This window comes from Microtus pennsylvanicus, chromosome 5 (assembly GCF_037038515.1).
Source record: "Microtus pennsylvanicus isolate mMicPen1 chromosome 5, mMicPen1.hap1, whole genome shotgun sequence".
NCBI classification, from domain to species: Eukaryota; Metazoa; Chordata; class Mammalia; order Rodentia; family Cricetidae; genus Microtus; species Microtus pennsylvanicus.
In genome coordinates, this window is record NC_134583.1 from 94124957 (window position 1) to 94141347 (window position 16391).

General features: G+C 39.4%; 1 protein-coding gene and 1 pseudogene across 1 annotated transcript; both read left to right on the plus strand.

Annotated features, from left to right (window-relative positions):
* Nucleotides 1-6527: 6527 nt before the first annotated feature.
* Nucleotides 6528-7478, plus strand: LOC142851382 (olfactory receptor 5AN1-like). The gene has a single exon (XM_075975234.1). The coding sequence runs from the start codon at nucleotides 6528-6530 to the stop codon at nucleotides 7476-7478; it is 951 nt and encodes a 316-aa protein (XP_075831349.1).
* Nucleotides 7479-15218: 7740 nt separating this feature from the next.
* Nucleotides 15219-16161, plus strand: LOC142851383 (olfactory receptor 5AN1-like; annotated as a pseudogene).
* Nucleotides 16162-16391: the final 230 nt, after the last annotated feature.

Genomic DNA, 16391 nt, shown 5'->3' on the forward strand with positions numbered 1-16391 from the left:
AGAGGTGAGGAATAGACAATGGGTCTAGGGAGAGACACATGGATCTCCTTGAAAAATGTATAGAACAAATTTTATGGGTGGACTGGATATTGAGGGACGGGAAAAGAAGGGTCAGGTGGGGAGAGAGGAAGGGGAGATATTGTCGAATGAGGGAATATGGGGAGCGGCAGCTAGAATTGAGGGGCATTTGAGGGGGTGGCATGGAAACCTAGTGCAGTTGAAACCTCCTGAAATGTATGGTGACCCCAACAAGATCTCCAAATAATGGCAGGAGAGGGGGTGGTAACACAGAATCCCAAGTGGCTATCTTGTCACCAAGGGGCTAGTTATATGCAAATGGAGTTGTTGGCCATGGAAATCCCCAAATAACCCAGGAAATTGTCAATACAATGAATAAGTGACTTTCTAGATACTTATAGCAAGACCCTATTGATGAAGACAATTTCCACACAACTTTTTGAACATGGGGATATCAAGCTGGTGCCTACATAGAACCTTCATCCCTATATTCTAGTGTCTTTGGTATGGGAAGGTACTCTTCAGGCTACCAATAGAGAAACATAAACATTAATTCAGCAAAAAAAACCCCTTTGATCTACAAGACTGTCCTACTTGCAAAATATGCCAGGGCAATTCTGTGAGTAACCAAAAACATCTGATTTGACTTAAGGCCCCCTCTACAAGATGCCACAGATACCTAATACTGCTTGGGTAACTAGGAACCAAAGAATAGATAGCTCAGAGATCTAGGGTAAAACCAATTACTGCTGGTCTTAAAAAAAAATTAGTGATAAAATGACTCCTAGTATTCTGCGATACTTACAGATCAGTGTCGTATTCAGCCATTATCAGAGATGTTTCCTTCCACAATAGATGGGAGGAAAATACAGAGACCCACAGCGGGACCTTACTCAGAGAGAGGGAGAGAACTTAAAACACTCAGCACCAAATGGAATGTCTGCTTCAAATCCCTCCCCTCAGAGCCCAGAGAACCCGAGGAAAGTGGAGGTGGAAAGAGTGTAAGAGCCACAGGGGATGGAGGACACCAGGAGAACAAAATGCTTGCAAATCAACTGAGGAAAGCTCATATGAACCCACAGAAACTGAAGCAGCAAGGACAGGGCATACATGGTTCTTTGTGTATGTATTATAGCTTCTGGTTTAGTGTTTAATGAGACTGGGAGTGAGTGTGCCTCCGATTCTGCCTTATATTGGGCTTCTTACCTTCTGTTGGTTTTGTCTTGTCCAACTCTGATGTGATGGTCTTTATTTTATATTATTGTATTTTATTTTGTTAAAATATACAAAACAACCAACAGTGTTGCTGTGTGATTGGGATATCAACAGTGGTCCTAGCTCAACTAAGGCTAGGCACAACTTCTGAACACAGTAACAAGGCATACGAGATTTGGCAGGTTATTGGTACAAATCCTCAGAAACCTGTGGAAGATGCACAGATGCATCAGATTCTCATGTGTCTGGGACCTAGAGGAGGTGTATGACTCTCTATGGTCCTTTGAAGCTTAAGTCTATGCTTTATTTTATTATTGTTTGAGAATTTCATAAGTTATATAAAGCATTTTATCAGGTTCACTCTTCTTTCCTTCCCCTCTATTTTTTCCCTTATCCCTTCCACCACAATTCCTGCTGCATTTTATTTATTCCTTTTGAAATCCACCGAGTCCACTTTGTGTTGCCATTGCATGAATATAGGGCCACCCATTGAATCATGGTAGCCCCTTAGGGGCCACATCCTTGAGAATCAAATAACCATCCCTTTCTAGGGAGAATCAGCTGTCAATAGCTCCTCATTACCACCTCCCTGTGCATGATGGGATTTGGTCTGGCTTGATCTGGTAGAGGTTTTGTGCATAGGGTCACAGCTCCCATGAGTTCCTGTGTGTAATTGCTGAAGACACTATTTTCTGTAATCATTCATTGCCTCTGGCTCTTACATCTTACTTAATGAAAGGGTTTTCTTGAAGAGTTTATTTTTGAAGACTGGACTTATGGCAAATGTTAGATTTCCAAATCACATTTCTAAATACATTAATAAATAGAAGGGCTGATGTGTACTATGAAATTTAAAGAGTTTATAATCTTTATCTAACTTAATTCTCTTTAGAGCTTCTTTATGGCATAGATATTATCATTATTGCCATTTAATGTATGGAAATACTGTGGTTTGGAGAAATGTATACAAGAACACAAACCAGTTAGAGACAAAGCCGGAATTCAATGACCAAAATTTTTTTTATATAAATTTATTTATTTATTAAAGATTTCTGTCTCTTCCCCGCCACCGCCTCCCATTTCCCTCCCCCTCCCCCAATTAAGTCCCCCCCCCAGCCCGAAAAGCAATCAGGGTTCCCTGTCCTGTGGGAGGTCCAAGGAACCCCCACCTCCATCCAAATGACCAAAATTTTTAAATTTGTATTTATCTCCCTCTCCCTCCCCCTTCCCCGTGTGTGTGTGTGTATGTGTGTAGGACAGAGGGCTAACTTTTGGAGTCAGTTATCTCTTCCCATAATATGTGCTTAAAAACTCAGGTCATAAGCTTGATACAAGCACCCTCAGTGAATATGCATCTTGTCAGTCCTCGATGGGAAATTTTCACTTTATGATATTAACACCCAAGGTTGTGATTTGGATAGGACATTCTCTGTCCCGAATTTCAGTTTCTTGTCATGAGCTGGAAGATAACTTATGTCTTGACTTCTTCAATATGTTTTAGCAGCATGTTTGTTAGAGCTGCTGTATTGATTCACAGCAGATATTTGAGAAAAACCATGTGTGCATACCTGTACAAAATAAAGTGCTTTCTATATTGTATGCATATATATTTATCAATATCAAGTTATGTTATCATTTAGCTGTGCTATCTTGGGAGACTCTGAACTTAACATCTCCGAACTCAAGACTGTCTTCTAGAAATTAAGATCTTGGGACTGGAAGATCCCTGTGTCCTTTGGAGATCAAATGCCTCCAAGGTCAGTAAAGTTACAAACTGGTGTCATAATAGATCACAGGGGAAGTTAAGAATTGATGCATTGGTAAATTGGACTTGTAATTATTAGAAAAATCTCCATGACAACCGTGATGCCAGAGAGCATGAGTCTGTAGCATGTTCTATAATTGGCTTTTCCCTTCTACTTTGGCTCTCAACAGCACATTTAAGAGGATTCCCCAGTGCTGCTCTCTCACTATCTCACCACTAGACAGCCAGGTCAATGGCCAAAAACATTTGCTAAGAATATACTAGCACCTCTCCTGGAAAATTATTTGAAATATTCACAGTATCAACATTTGGCAAGGATTCTGTCTTCCTCTAGTCTGGGTGAAGGGCAGAAGGTAGGAAATTGCAAGTGGAATTAGCTATCTTAATGTCTGTCATTTTTGCAAGAGGATTCACTGCTAATAATATTTATGGGGATTAGACTTTCCCATTCTTTTCCTAATCATTCTCCTAACTTCTACATCCTCTATACTTTCCCTCAGTTTCCCTTTACCTAAATTATATGCTGAGAAAAGAATATATCCTCTGTTTAAAATATCAGACATGTATCTGGGGTGGAGAGGGGGTTGTTGAACGCTTGAGTAGGTACCTTCAATTCTACTACTTTCCGTTTTCTACCTAGAACAGTGGAGATAATGAGGGCAGTCAGGGCTAAATGAGATTATCTATAAGGTCGTTCTGATTTTAAAAGTCATAAATTGAGATTTGGATAAAAACATAACAATTGACTGCGTTTCAGATTTCCTAAGGGCAAAGCATGCTTGCCCACATATCTCAACTTTCTGCCTTCCCTGGAACTCTTTTTGCTGCATTTTTGTTTACCAGGGTTATATGATTAGAATTATATTCTATACAGATGCACAGCTTTGGCTCATGATTTCTAGTTGTAAGAGACAAACCAAATCTTATGATATGGCAGAATACTCATGCACGATTCCACAAGAAATTTCACCATCTTCAGATAGTTCTCAGGGTCGCCTTTGTTGGTCCTAGAGACACTAGTTTTAGCAGAGCAGTTATCAGACACGTCTACTCCAGAAACAGGTAGTGTTGATCTAACTGTCCACTTAAGTTGCTTTTACTCACTCATCAACATGTACTTAACTTGTTATTCCCAGGACATTTCATTATACTGGCCGTGTTCTTATTAGATCAGAAGTGATAAGTTGTACTTATCCAGTTGAATCTTTAATAACTTTTTTTACTTTAAAATGTCTTGGGAGAAGCAGAGCACATATAGAACACTAATAAAAATGATTGAGTATGTTTGTTTTTCCTCTGTTACAACATTTAAATAAATTAGTCTAGAAAAAATATTAAGAGAAAAAATAATGGCCCAGTCTTTACTGGGAAGAGTGGCTTATATAAAATATACCTAAGTGTGCCTGCCTATAGAATGCAATGAGAGAGTGACAACATTTCAATCATTTTATAGAATTGGCCAATTAAATTGATGTTTACCAATGTTACCCATGAGGGTTTATAATTTCAAATTTTTTACTAAACTTAACTCACCTTGGATGAACAGAGAAACAGCATTGTTTATTCTAAGAATAAACAGAAAGATGACCAAGTTCATAAAACTACAATGGAAATTAAGCAAAAGTAAAATTTTGAGTTTTAAATACCAAGTCGAGTAGGACCAGATGATAATAAATTCACCTGTACTTGTGGGTGGATGCAAATGTGAGTGAACACAACACTAAGGAAGAAAGTCTCCTCCAGTCCTTCATCAACAGCACTGTCTTCTAGATAGCTCTTAGTGGAGGAAGACAAATGCAGCAATGAGAATCTGCAATATGACTGAGGGGGCATTTGAAAATATTAGGCAGAAGTAGACATTCTAATAACTGTTTCTCAACACTGTTATTGAAACCTGGATCAGAAAAGTTTTGTAGGGACTAACTTTGTCAAAAAGGTCCTTTATATATCATCTTTGTTCTACCATTGCCTGCATTTTAGAGGGAGGTGATGGCAGGAAGAATAATTGCTAACATTAACGGAGCTCTGCACGTAAGCCCCTTATGTCATTGAGTCTCTTGAGCAGTGCTACAGGATGGTCAGTTTCATCATCTCCATTTATACACGAGACTACTGAGGCAGCACAGTGTTAGCATGATGAAGAGATATGCCGCCAGGAAGTGAATATCATGACCTCTATCTCTCTCTCTTTTTCCCTCTGTTATTAAAATATAAATCTTAAATTGGTTTTTAATCTTAAATTGTTATAAAAATATAGCAGATATACAAAATTGGGGAAATTCAGATAAGTAAGAAAATAAAAATCACAGCACCCTTACTTTTTTGTTTGACTTTTAATTGGTTTTAAATATGTTTCTTTGGACCTGATTCACACTGTATATGTTTGTATGTGTACAAGGGTATGTGCGCGTAAGTGTGCCTGTGTGTTTATCTATGAATGAGAGTGTGAAATAGAAAAAGCGAGAGACACACAAAGTCAGAGAGACATAGACTCATCCATGAGAGTAACTATACAAGGCAAATGTATACAAAGTAAGGAGCACATTCCTCGCACCCATCAGTGGTGTTGATTCCTTGTCGGTTTAGAAGTTGTCTTTCACAAAAAAGGTGTTGTGCACTGCCCATGTATATTTGGTGAGTATTAACATATATTGAAATTGAGTTTTTATTCTTTTTATTTTAACCAGGGTTTCCACTTGTCATGTTTTTACTTTATACTTTGTTTTGAAGCTACCTTCTAGCTAAGGACTTCTGTCCTCTCTTTACAGTAAGTGTTCAAGGTCATTGTGTTCAAGCTATTGGGATAGTTTAATACGGAGTAAGGGAAATAGAACTGAATTGCAAAAGCAATAAGATTCTCCCAACTGTCATGTGTTCTAGAGGAACATACAAATGAGACTTTCTTTGGGATCAAGAGTGGGCACTACCCACCTCCTTATGAAGTCCCACATATGACACTTCCATAAGAAGACCAATTTTTAAACTGGGAACATAAGTTTTTGTGCCAACAAATCTGTCAGAATTACAAATCATATCAGTATGATACAGATCACTTTGGAAATGTTATATTAAACTTAGTTTTTGAAATTATTATAAATAAGGCAAATAATTCTTAAAGTTCTGCTAGACCTTTAAAATAATGTCAGGAAATGATATCTTAACATTTATTTTGGATTTCTTCACATGACACCATAGGAAGACTGATTTCATAACTTCACTAGGAACATAGTTATTGTGTTACAAAAATGTGTCAGAATTAGAAATCAGGACAATATGATCCAAATCTGTGTGTTTGTGTGTGTGAGTACTTGCACGTGTGTATATACACGGGTTTCTGTGTATACTTATTTGTGTATATGTGTACATCATGTTCATGTGTGTGTGAGATCACATAATTCCTTAGGTCTTGTTTTAAGACATTATACAAGTTTTAAAATGTCTCTTATTAAGATAATGCTGTAATGTCACTTGAGTCTGCAATGCATTGTCCTATTTCTTTTCTTATTTTAGGAACAGGAGCACAGAGGTAATGATTGGGGGAAGAAATATTACCAAGATCACCCAGTTCATCCTCCTAGGATTCTCAGATTTCCCCCGAATCACAACATTGCTCTTTGTTATATTCCTCACATTTTACATTACAGCGCTCACCTGGAACCTGTCCCTTGTTGTTTTAATAAGGATGGATTCCCACCTCCACACACCGATGTATTTCTTCCTCAGTAATCTGTCCTTTATAGACCTCTGCTACATCACCTCTACAGTCCCCAAGATGCTTTCCAACTTCTTCCAGAAAAACCAAACAATCAGTTTTGTGGACTGCATAGTTCAGTACTTCATCTTCTCCACTATGGCACTGTGTGAATGTTGCCTCATGACAGCCATGGCCTATGACAGGTATGCTGCCATTTGTAACCCACTGCTCTATTCATCAATCATGTCACCTGCCCTCTGTGCTCGCATGGTGATAGGAAGCTACACAGCAGGGCTCATAGGTTCCTTAGCTCAGGTATGTGTCTTGCTGCAGCTCCACTTCTGTGGACCTAATGTGATCAGACATTTCTTCTGTGACATATCACAGTTGTTAAATCTTTCTTGCACAGACACTTACTTTGCACAGGTCCTGCTTGCTTTATTAACACTGTTGTTTGGACTTGCAAATGCCTTAGTCATTATGCTATCCTATGGCTTCATTGTCTTGTCCATCATGAAAATCACTTCAGCGAAGGGCAGGTCTAAGGCATTCAATACCTGTGCTTCTCACCTGGCAGCTGTTTCCCTATTCTATAGTTCTGGAATCGTTGTCTATTTGCGTTCCAGCTCTGGTGGCTCCTCCAGTTTCGACAGATTTACATCTGTCTTCTACACTGTGGTGATTCCAATGCTGAATCCTTTGATATATAGTCTGAGGAACAAAGAAATCAAAGATGCCATGAAGAGGCTGCAGAAAAAGACAATCTTTAGCCAAGGTCACAGATAAGATTTCAACACAATGCCATGTCAAAGTTTCTGTTATTTGCAATTTTGTGCACATTACTGGAACACTACAAAGTCCATGGCACTTTGGATAAATATGTCTTTGAAACAGACAACATGCCAATAAAAACCAACAATTGATTTGATGTCATGGAAATGCAACATTTTTTAGGACCAGTATGGTCACAATTTCCTTGTTACAAAATCGCTGTCTCATCATTAGTTATTCTATCTATATGTGCTTGAGACATATCAAGTTGAGAAACTTGTACAAGGATGAAGCTGTTAAATTACAAGGCTATCCCTCAAGGGAAGATTTCTAATGTTGTTGACCCCAGAGTCCACCAACCTTGTCTCATGAATATCTTGATAATTAGGACCAGTTCATGACCATTGATTTTTTTCATCAGATGAGAGTGGTCATCGCAAAACTTCCCATTGGAAAGAAATAAAGCTACACATTGGCTTTATTGTGCCTTTTAGGTGGACTAATCAGAAACAGCTTGATTTTGATCACTAGTAGCCACTTAATAAACTTTATGTCAAACACTATAGTGGGACTTTGAATCATGAAAAAAAATGGTGAAAAAGACAGGCTTTCTTCAGTATCACTTCTTCAGTATTCTGATGGTTTGATTTATGGCATCTTGAAAATATATGATCTATAGCACTATCCAATGGACTAATGGCAAAATATGAGATGAAGGAACCCCGAACTCTCTTACTCTTCTATATTACACCAGGAAATTTGCCCTGGTCAATATAGCCTATCGTATCACTGTATAAAATATATACTGGTATTTCAGGCAACTACTCAAATTTGGTCTTCAAAGACTTGTGTGAATTCATTGTCCTATAGTCATTAGACATTTCAACATTGCTGAGATTAACAGCACATGACACACTGGAACATTCTTTCTAATTGTCTATGTATGTTCAACACTTTGTGTCCTATCACTGTATGTTTTTAAGAGAGTGATATAAAGGTTGTAGTATAATAACTAACATTTTAGGCTGATATTACCTGGGATATTACCTGTTTTCTTCAGGTGACCTTCACCATCATGAAGCAGAAACGCCTTATACAATACCTTGGTTCACAGTCCTGGGAATTAAATATTTGCAATAGTGCGGTGATAAACATGTCCATGGATGAAAATGATAGAATGCTAATATTCTTCCAGAGCCTAGAGGAGTGGTTTACATGTATGTTCCCAACATTAGTAAGTCAGGGGTAACAAGAACACTGCCCACAAAATTAACTAGGTGGGCCCATAGGAGCTCACAGAGACTCAAGTGACAGTCAGAGAACCATTATGGGGCTGAGCTAGGTCCTCTGCATATATGTTATGGCTGTATTGGTTGGCGTTCTTGGGGGACTCCTAACAGTAGGAGTAGGGCCTGTCTCTGACTCTTTTACTTGATTTTGGGGCCCTTTCCTCCTATGAATTGCCTTGCCCAGCCTGGACGATAGGGGATGTGCTCATCTTATAATAATAACTTGTTATGCCATGTATGGTTGATAATCCTGGAAGACCTGGTCTTTTCTGAAGAGAAACATAGAAGTGGATGTGGTGGAGAAGGGAGTTTGTGGGGGTGATTGGGATGACTGGAGGGAGGGAAAACTGCTGTAAAGATGTAATATATGAGAGAAGAACAAATAGAAAAAGATGGCAAGAGGATTTCCATAGGCTTTAGGCCAACCAGGGCCACATAGTTTCATTCCAGCTTGGGCTACAGTAATAGACGATGCCACAATCAAGTGAACACATAAACAAACAATCAAAAATGTAACTAAACTTCTGTCTTAAGACAGGGCTTCACAAGACCCATATCTTGGATTATAGTCACCCGTCGGTTTTCCCTCAGTTTCATATAACACTACATGTGATTGGTTTATTTTCTCGCGTATATAGGATGTGCATGGCTGACTAGCGACTGGAACTCCCCAGGAAGGCAGTTGCTTGTTAGTCAAATATGCTGGAGAAGTGGAAGCATTGTTGACACTGTTCAAGAATTCATCATTCTTTGGTATGAATTTTTTATGGAAAATTATGCCATTTTGTAATAAAGTTATTGGTTCGGAAAGCTTTTTCTTTAGTTTGCTTCTGGTATTTTTATTTATATATTCTCAAGAGAATTCTTATAATATTTAGGGAGCATAGAATACCTGGAGAGGTTTCACATCACTAGTCAAACTGAGTTGTCATCTCTGGCCAGTAATCTCAAGTCAGACATAAATTTATGGTTTTATGTCTCTGGTTTAAAACAGAACCATGGTATATAGATAACAACGGGCAGTGGTTTACCATTCTGCTTAGATTTAAACAAAATTGTTCATAACTGTGCCATTATATTTCCACGTTATTTTTACAGATTCACTAGATATTTTTATTTTTGAGAGTATAATTATATAACTTCTCCCTTTCATTTCCTGAATTTGCTATATGCCCTTCCTTACTCATTATTTGAGAGTTTCACAACGTTTATAATAAATTCTGACAGTACCAACCACTGGCTCCACATCTAAGTTCTCTCAGACCTTACCCCATAGCCTCTGTCTCCCTTCATTTTCTCTTTGTATTTTCTACTGAGTTCAGTCAGTGATACAGGTATGATTGTAGAGCCAAGTGTGGGCAATTTCTCAAGGGACACTTCCTTGAAGGAAATTGAGTTTCATGACCCTTCAACTACCAAAGCTCTTCAGCTACGGGTGGCTTGTTTGAGCCTCCCCATCTATGCTAGAATTTGATTAGTTTGATTTGTGCAGGTCCAGAGCTGCTATGAGTTCATAAATGCAATGGACATGTCATTTCCAGATAACATGGCTTTAAAATGGTCCTTCTCGTCCACTGACTTTTTATAATCTTTCTGTTCCTACTTTCTCAATGGTGTGTGTGTGTGTGTGTGTGTGTACATCCGTGCATGCATGTGTGTCAGTGTGCAGGACCGAGGGCTAACTTTGGGAGTGAGTTTCTTCTTCCCACCATGTGTTTACAAAAGCTCAGGTCTTAACCTTGATACAAGCACCCTCACTGAATGAGCATCTTGCCAATCCTCAATGCAAATTTTACTTTATGATACCAACACCAAAGGTTGCGATCATTCTCTATCCTGAACTTCAGTTTCTTGTCATGAAATGGTAGATAGCTTATTGCTTTTGTTTCTTCCCGTGTACAATGGATGTGCTGCCGGCCCACTACAAGTGCTGTATTGATTGATTCACAACAGATATTTGAGAAAATGTGCATGCATATCTATAGAAAATAATGTGCTTTCTATATTTTATGCATAAATATTTATCAATATCAAGCTATGTTATTATTTAGCTGTGCTATCTTGGGAGACTCTGAACTTAACATCTCTGAGCTCAAGATTGCTGTCTAGAAGTTAAAATCTGGGCACTAGAAGATCCTTATGTCCTTTGGAGATCAATGCCACCAAGGTCAGTAAAATTACAATCTGGTGTCATACTAGGATCACAGGGGAAGTTAAGAAGTGATGCAAATGGCAAACGGGGCCTGTTATTATCAGAAAAATCTCCATGACAACTATGATGCCAAAGAGCAAGAGTCTGTAGTATGTTCCATAATTGGCTTTTCCCTTCCACTTTGGCTTTCAACAGCACGTTTAAGAGGATTCTCCAGTTTTGCTCTCTCACTATCTCACCACTAGACAGCCAGGTTAATGGCCAAAATCATTTGTTAGGTATATACTAGTTCCTTTTCCTTACAATTCTAAGAAAAATGGCCATGTTCATAAAACCAAATGGAAATTAGGCAAAAGTAAGATTCTGAGTTTTAAATGCCAAGTGAGTAGTATCAATTGCTAATACATTCACCTATTCTTGTGGGTGGATACAAATGTGAGTGAACACAACACTTAACACCAAGGAGAAAAATCTCCTCCAGTCCTTTGTGGACAGTACTGTTGTCTAGACAGTACTTGGTGGAGGAAAACAAACACTTCTTTAAGAATCTGCAATCTGAGCTGGGCAGCAGTGGTGCACGCCTTTAATCCCAGCACTTGGGAGGCAGAGGCAGGCGGATCTCTGTGAGTTCGAGACCAGTCTTTAAGAGCTAGTTCCAGGACAGATTCCAAAGCTACAGAGAGACCCTGTCTCAACCCCCCTATCCCAATGAGAAGAGTCCAAAAATAACATGAGATAGCAGTAGATATTCTAGTAACTATTTGTCAATACTATTATTGAAACCTGACTCAGACAATTTTTTTAGGACCTTCCCCAAAGGTCCTTGACATATCATCTTTGTTTTGCCACTATTTGTGAGGTAATGGCAGGAAGAATAATTGCTAGCATTAACGGAGCTCTGCATGTAAGCCTCTTATGTCATTCACTCTCTTGAGAGTGCAAGAGGATGGTCAGTTTCATCATCTCCATTTATACTTAAGACTACTGAGGCAGCACAGTGTTAGCATGATAAAGGGATATGCAGTCTGTGATTGTCAGTTCCCCCCACCCCCTCTCTCATTAAGAATATAAATCTTAAATTGTTATTAAAAGATAGCAGATATACAAACCTGGGGAAATACAGGTGAGTATGAAAAAGAAAATACAAATCACAGCACCCTTACTTTTTTGTTTGGCTCCTATTTGGTCTTAATGAGTTCCTTTGGAAACAATTCACATAGTGTGTATATTTGTATGTGTTTGTGCTGATGAGTACCTGTGTGTTTATTTATGTATGTGAGTGTGAAAAGAAAAAGAGAGAGATAAAAAACCGAGATAGACATAGTTCACACGTATGAGAGTAATTACATGAGGAAAACTTATACAAGAAAGAGGAGCATTTCTTGAACTCATCAGTGCCCATTCCTGGTCGGTTGAGAAAAGGTGTTGCGTACCATTTGTGTATTTTGTTAGAATTAACTTATATTCAGGTGAGTTTTTATTCTTTTTTTCTTAACCATGGTTTCCACTTATTTTTGTATTTTTACTTTATATTTTGGGGTTACACTCCATCCCAAGAATGTATCAGTGTATAATGGATCCTCTAATAATTTTTCTATAGTGAACCAAATCTCAGAGATCATGAAGGCATGCTTATTGCACAGTAAATTAAAATTACCAAATTTGTCATTTGAAACTGCTTATCAATCCATTTCTTTATAAATGTCTATTTGTTTTTCGTGCATGTGCTGTGAGGATAACGAGCCATGGATGTTACCAGTAGCGTTGCTTTCCTTTGAGTGCCGACTCTGTCTCGTGCTCAGCTCTCCGACATCTTTCATAGGTGCTCTCACTTCTCAGGGACAGCAGTTTTTTCCCCATAGAATATAGGTAAGAAGTATTATTTCTTATGAAACAGAGACCTCTAACATTTTTAATTGTCAGAACCAAAGGATTTCTAGGCTATTTCATAAGAAAATACCTGATTTAAGCCTTTTCTGTGTCAAGGTCCTTCAGTTCATGTCTGTCTCTGGACCCTGTGTATTCGAAGTCAAGCAAGGGCCAAATAATAAGGTTTTTCAGTTCATTTCAATGTCTCTGAATAAGGTTTTTTTTTTAGTCGATTTCAATGTCCCTGGGAGGTTTGATCTGCATGGATGCTGATTCTGATCCTACAGCTGCCTGGAGTCATTGTGTCTCACTGTCTATAGGGCTGAAGACATCTCAGGGACTTTTAGACCTGACATCATCTCCCAAGGTCTTAATTGCTGACAACCAGTGGTATTAGCAATCAGAATCTAATGGATAGTCTCTGTGCACTGCAGTGCAGGCTGAGCCTGTGTGTGAATCGCTGACTCCAGCATCTCAGCGACTTTTTAGTCAAGGACTTCTGCTGTTCTCTCTTTACAGTACGTGCTCATGATCATTGTGTTGAAGGCACTGATGTCATTTAATACAGAGCAAGGGGAATCGAAATTGAACTGCCACATCAACCAATGATAGCCTCTGCTGGAGAGGTTGTGGAGGAAGGGGTTTCCTCATCCATTGCTGGTGGGAATGCAAACTTGTGCAACCACTTTGGAAAGCAGTGTTTCGGTTCCTCAGGAAATTCGGGATCAACCTACCCCTGGACCCAGCAATACCACTCTTGGGAATATACCCAAGAGATGCCCGATCATATGACAAGGGCATTTGTTCAACTATGTTCATAGCAGCATTATTTGTAATAGCCAGAACCTGGAAACAACCTAGATGCCCTTCAATGGAAGAATGGATGAAGAAAGTGTGGAATATCTACACATTAGAGTACTATGCTGCGGTAAAAAACAATGACTTCTCGAATTTTGCATGCAAATGGATGGAAATAGAAAACACTATCCTGAGTGAGGTAACCCAGACCCAAAAAGATGAACATGGGATGTACTCACTCATAATTGGTTTCTAGCCTTAAATAAAGGTCAGTGAGTCTATAATTGGATATCCTAAAGAAGCTAAATAAGAAGGTGAACCCACAGAAAAACATATAGCTATCCTCCTGGGTAGGGGAAGTAGACAAGATTGCCAGGCAAAAAATCGGGATCTTAAGGGTGGGGTGGGAGGGGGGTAAGGGAAGATGGGGAGAGAAAAGTGAGAAGGGTAGGATGGGGAAAACTTGGGGCAACGGGATGATTGGGATAAAGGAAGATTGGATAGGGGAGCAGGGAAGCACATATCTTAATTAAGGGAGCCATCTTAGGGTTGGGAAGAGACTTGGACCTAGAGGGGCTTCCAGGTGCCCAAGGCGAGGTTCCCAGTTAGTTCCTGGGGCCGCTGAAGATAGGGAACCTGAAATGATCCTATCCTATAGCCATACTGATGAATATTTTGCATATCACCATAGAACCTTCATCTGGCGATGGATGGAGATAGAGACAGAGACCCACACTGGAGTACTGGACTGAGCTCCCAAAGTCTCAATGAGGAACAGAAGAAGGGAGAAGATGAACAAGGAAGTCAGGACCAAGAGGGGTGCACCCACCCACGGAGACAGTGGGGCTGATCTATTGGGAGCTCACCAAGGCCAGCTGGACTGTGACTGAAAAAGCAGGGGATAAAACCGGACTCTCTGAATATGGCAGACAATGAGGGCTGATGAGAAGCCAAGGACAATGGCACGGGGTTTTGATCCTACTTCATGTTCTGGCTTCGTGGGAGCCTAGCCAGTTTGGATGTTCACCCTCCTAGACCAGGATAGAGGGGGGAGGACTTTGGACTTTCCACAGGGCAGAGAACCCTGACTGCTCTTCAGACTTGAGAGGGAGGGGGAGAGGAGTGGGGGGAGAGGGAGAGGAGTGGGAGGACGGAGAGAGGAGTGGGGGGCTGGGAGGAGGCGGAAACTTTTTTTTTCTCAATAAAAAAAAATCTCTCAACTGTCCTGTTTTCTAGAGGAACATATTCAAGCAAGACCTCCTTTGGGATCAAGAGTGGACAGTATCCACCTTTTCCTGAAGCCCTTCATATGACACTTCCTTAAGAAGACCAATTTTAAACTTTATTGAGAACATACAATTTTGTGTTCCCAAATTTGTCAGAAGTGCAAATCATGACAGTATGATTCAAGTCTCTCTCTCTCCCTGTGTACTTGCACATGCATGCATACACAGGATGTGTGTATACTTATTGTGTATATGTGTACATGTTCATGTGTGTGTAACCACATAATTTCTTAGATATTATTTTAAGAAGCTGTTATTGCAATCTAAGTTCAAAATGTTTCTCATTAAGATAATGCTGTAATTTCACTTGAATCTGCAACACATCGTCCTTTCTAACTTTAGGAACAGGAGTACAGAGGTAATGATTGGGGGAAGAAATATACCACAATCACCCAGTTCATCCTGTTAGGATTCTCAGATGTCCCCCAAATCACAACACTGCTCTTTGTTATATTCCTCACATTTTACATTACAACACTGACCTGGAACCTGTCCTTTTTTGCTTTAATAAGGGTGGATTCCTTCCTCCACACACCCATGTATTCTTTCCTCAGTAATCTGTCCTTTGTACACATATGTTATATCACCTCTACAGTCCCAAAATGCTTTACAGCTTCTTCTAGGAAAGCCATACTATCATCTTTCTGGGCTGCATAGTTCAGTACTTCTTCTCTGCCACTATAGCACTGAGTGAATCTTGCCTCATGACAGCCATGGCCTATGACAGGTATGCTGCCATTTGTAACCCACTGCTCTATTCATCAACCATGTCACCCACCCTGTGTGCTCGCATGGCCACGAGAAGCTACACAGTAGGGCTCATAGGTTCTTTATCTCAGATTTGTGCCTTGCTGCAGCTCCGCTTCTGTGGCCCTAATGTCATCATTCTTTGTGACATGCCCCCTCTGTTAAATCTATCCTGCACAGACACTTTCTTTGCTCAGGTCAGGCTTGCTATATTAACAATGTTGTTTGATTTTACAAATGCCTTAGCCATCATGGTATCTTATGGCTATATCGTCTTGTCCATTATGAAGATCACTTTAACTAAAGGCAGGTCTAAGGCATTCAATACCTGTGCATCTCAGCTGACAGCTGTTTTCCTTTTCTATAGTTCTGGTATCTTTGTTTATTTGTGTTCCAGCTCTGGCAGTTCCTCCAGCCTTGAAAGATTTGCATCTGTCTTCTACACTGTGGTGATTCCAATGCTGAATCTTTTGGTAAACAGTATACGAAACAAGGAAATCAAAGATGCCATGAAGAGGTTGAAAAAAAAGACAATCTTTAGCAAAGGTCACAGATAAGAAAATTTCAACAGCATACCAAGTCAGAGTTACTGTTATTCGCAATCATTGCTGGAACATTACAAAGTCCATGGCACTTTAAATAAAGATGACTTTGAAACAGATAACATGGCAATGTTAACCAGCAATTGATTTGATGTCATGAAAATGCATCATTTTTAGGATCAGTAGGGTTATAATTTCCTCATTACAAAATGGCCATCTCATCATTAATTATTGTATCTATAGTT

What these genes read in the sequence shown, in the direction of transcription:
- LOC142851382 (XM_075975234.1), top strand. Translation starts at nt 6,528, where the DNA reads ATGATTGGGGGAAGAAATATTACCAAGATCACCCAGTTCATCCTCCTA.